This window comes from Apis dorsata, unplaced genomic scaffold, assembly GCF_000469605.1.
Source record: "Apis dorsata unplaced genomic scaffold, Apis dorsata 1.3 scaffold_2, whole genome shotgun sequence".
Classification (NCBI taxonomy): domain Eukaryota; kingdom Metazoa; phylum Arthropoda; class Insecta; order Hymenoptera; family Apidae; genus Apis; species Apis dorsata.
Genome location: NW_006263305.1, coordinates 262,364 through 265,273, shown reverse-complemented (window position 1 = coordinate 265,273; position 2,910 = coordinate 262,364). Strand labels below are relative to the sequence as shown.

The 2,910-nt window shown below is 39.4% G+C and overlaps 1 protein-coding gene across 1 annotated transcript in view; it reads left to right on the top strand.

The window, feature by feature from the left end:
• The window catches only part of LOC102680829 (neuroligin-1-like), a 34,733-nt gene that overhangs the window by 24,052 nt on the left and 7,771 nt on the right, over positions 1 to 2,910 (top strand). The window contains exons 4-5 of the mRNA XM_031509729.1: positions 171 to 427; positions 1,468 to 1,614. Of these exons, the coding sequence (XP_031365589.1) occupies positions 171 to 427; positions 1,468 to 1,614 (404 nt within the window). The remainder of the gene's footprint in view (positions 1 to 170; positions 428 to 1,467; positions 1,615 to 2,910) is intronic.

Sequence of the window (2,910 nt, the reverse complement as noted above, 5' to 3'; positions counted from 1 at the left end):
AAAAAAAAAAAAAAAATGGAAATCGAAGGTGTAAACGAGTATGATCCATATCGTGGATCACCTCTCGAAAATTAAAAATTCGATATGTTCGATCGTAGAGAGAAAGAGAGAGAGAGAGAGAGAGTGGTGGGTACGGTTGAAATCGAGGCACGTGTTTTATTTTATCGTAGAGTTGGTCGAGAGAGTGGTATTACTGGGCGGTTCCGCCCTGTCACCCTGGGCCATACAGCGTGATCCGTTAACGGTGAAACATCGCGTCGCCCAACAGACGGGATGCCCTGGTAACGTCGAGGCTGACGATATCGCACCGTGCCTTCGTTTGCGAACCTTGGAGGAGCTTCTCGCCGTACATTTGGACCCGCCGAGATTCACCTCTGGATTTGCTCCTTTCGTCGATGGGGCGGTCATGCCTCCGCCGATCAATCAGGTATCTCCCCCTCGTTCCTAGAAAAGAAAAACTTTTTCCTCCCTCTTTTTACGCGCAAGCGGAACGTTATCCTCTTTTACCTCGAGGAATTAATACAACTTGTCGAGGAGTTGTGATCCAATAGGATATATATATATATATTTTTCTCTTTACGAGAAGGACGTGTCGTGAGGGATGAAACTTATCTACTCCTTATTTCCGCTTGCTTTCTATCTTATCGTTGTATTATTGTCTTCCTACTATCGGGATGAATCTGAGCAGAAGAGACAGTTTATTGCGAGCAATATCTTTCCGAAGGTAAATACGTCGAAATAAATACGACGTTGAAATGTAATCTTCTTACGAAAGAACTTACAAACGCAATATAACAATATCGAGGAATTTGAGGGTATTTGGAAAAATTACGTATTAACGAATCTCGAAAACTTAATTTTAAAATCGCGATTTTTAAATTGAGCCCGGAATCTCCATCGACCGAATTGCCAATAATTGCTCTCTGCAGAAAGAGAAAAAGAAAAGAGAAAAAAAAATGTAAAAAAGAGAATCTGTCGAAAATCGCGAGGCGTGTCGACCCGCTCGGTCGTCAGTGGACGAGGAGACGACACGTGTAAGCGATGAGTTTGTTAATTGAACCGACAACCGACTGACAGATGTCGAGCGATGGAACAGCCTCTGGTATTAAGTTCCAACCTCCTCGCGTCTCCTCCGTTAATCGATCCTTTCTTTTCTCTTTCTCTCTCTCTCTCTCCCTCTCCTTTCCTTTTCGAAAATCGATCGAGAGTGTGTATCGGTAGGATTGCTCGTCGGTCAACTTTTAATTAAAAGCCATAAAGTACACGGTGTAATTGCAATTAACCATCCGTGCAATCGTACCTCGATCGATAGTTGCCCGCAACTTCCCTTTCGTGGGCGTCGACTTGATTGCGCGCACACACAGAAAGAGAGAGAGAGAGAGAGAGAGAGATAGAGAAGGAAGATCGATCGAGGATTCACTTCGACAACCTTCAACTCTCGAATTTTTCCTGTTTCTGGTTGCGAAGAATTTCCAGCCAACCGCCTCCTCGTCGGGTCTGATGCCCCTCGTTCCCGGCCCGGGAACCGAGTTCGCTAATTTCGGCGATCGAGACCTGATGCTCGGATTGACGTCAGAGGAGGCATGGGTCAACCTCACCGACGAGGATCTACAGGTAAGCTTAAGGAATCTTCCTTCGTTTGTATTGCTGTTTACTCGAAGGGTGCAAGGGAAATCGGGACGATCGATTTCTCGGATCCATTTTTGAATTACAATCGGGTATTGGATGAAAATGGGAGAGGGGAGGGGATATTTGAATGTTACGTTTTCTTTGGGATGGGAAAGTAACGATGTAACGTTTATCACGGAAAAATAATTTAGTGAGAGATACAGGTTAGAAGAAGAGATTACAAGATATATTTTAAATAATAATTTATTTACGTCAGAATTTTAATTAAAACGAATCCCCAAAATCCGACGAAGGATGGGGAGTTAATTGGATAATAAATTATTCTTTTTTTTTCCGGTTTTCAGCTTGTTACATCATGGAGATTTAATTTTTAGAAAATGATACCGGTTTTTATTATGATTTATTATTTCATTAAAAGTGTACATAACGTAAAAATATGACTAAATATGACAAATATTTATCATTTGAATCCCTAAAAATCTGAACGGTAAATTAGCAAAAAAATTATTGTAGCAGGCAATTAACTTAGAAAGTGGTTCGAATTTGATAAACGCACGGTAAATTGGAATTTACTTGAGAATTGGAAATGGCATTCTAAAGAAACAGATGTTAAAATAAAAGAATCATTGACAAGTCGAATTATACATCGTGTAAATTTCTAATACGAAGTAATTACTTTAAGTTTGATTTTCGAAAAATTTATCCATAATTTATAATGATTTAAATTAAAGTAAATGTTTTAAGATATTATCCGTTATAAAATTGAAGCTTAAATGCTTCTTAATAAATTTACAAAAATGTACAGTTATCCAATTAATTGTCTGCCTATATTTTGTTCAATTATTGTTTAAAAAGAGGATTTATATAAGAGTTTTAACATATACTTATTAAACAATTATCTTTCATACATATAAAAGCGAATTTTCATTCACAGTTAATACACGTATATTCGAACCACTCTCGACGATTGCATTTTCCCATATACACTTTTCCCCAATTTCTCTCATTCTTAAAAGAAAAATTATAGAAAAATAGAAAAAAATATCCCCCCTCCCTCCACTATCCACGAATACCCTCGAAAACGAGATTCGCTCTCTAAACGAGGGGACGAGCGAATAAAGAAAGTGGCCTGAAACGGAAACCGTGGTCGTGGATCGTTGAATTTAACTTTTAATTATCGCGCTTAACGAGATGCGAACTCGTTGGGATCGGTGCGCGCACCAGTCGATAATTGACGCCAACTCGATAAATTACTAATTAGCGGGGGCGGTGGCGAAACGC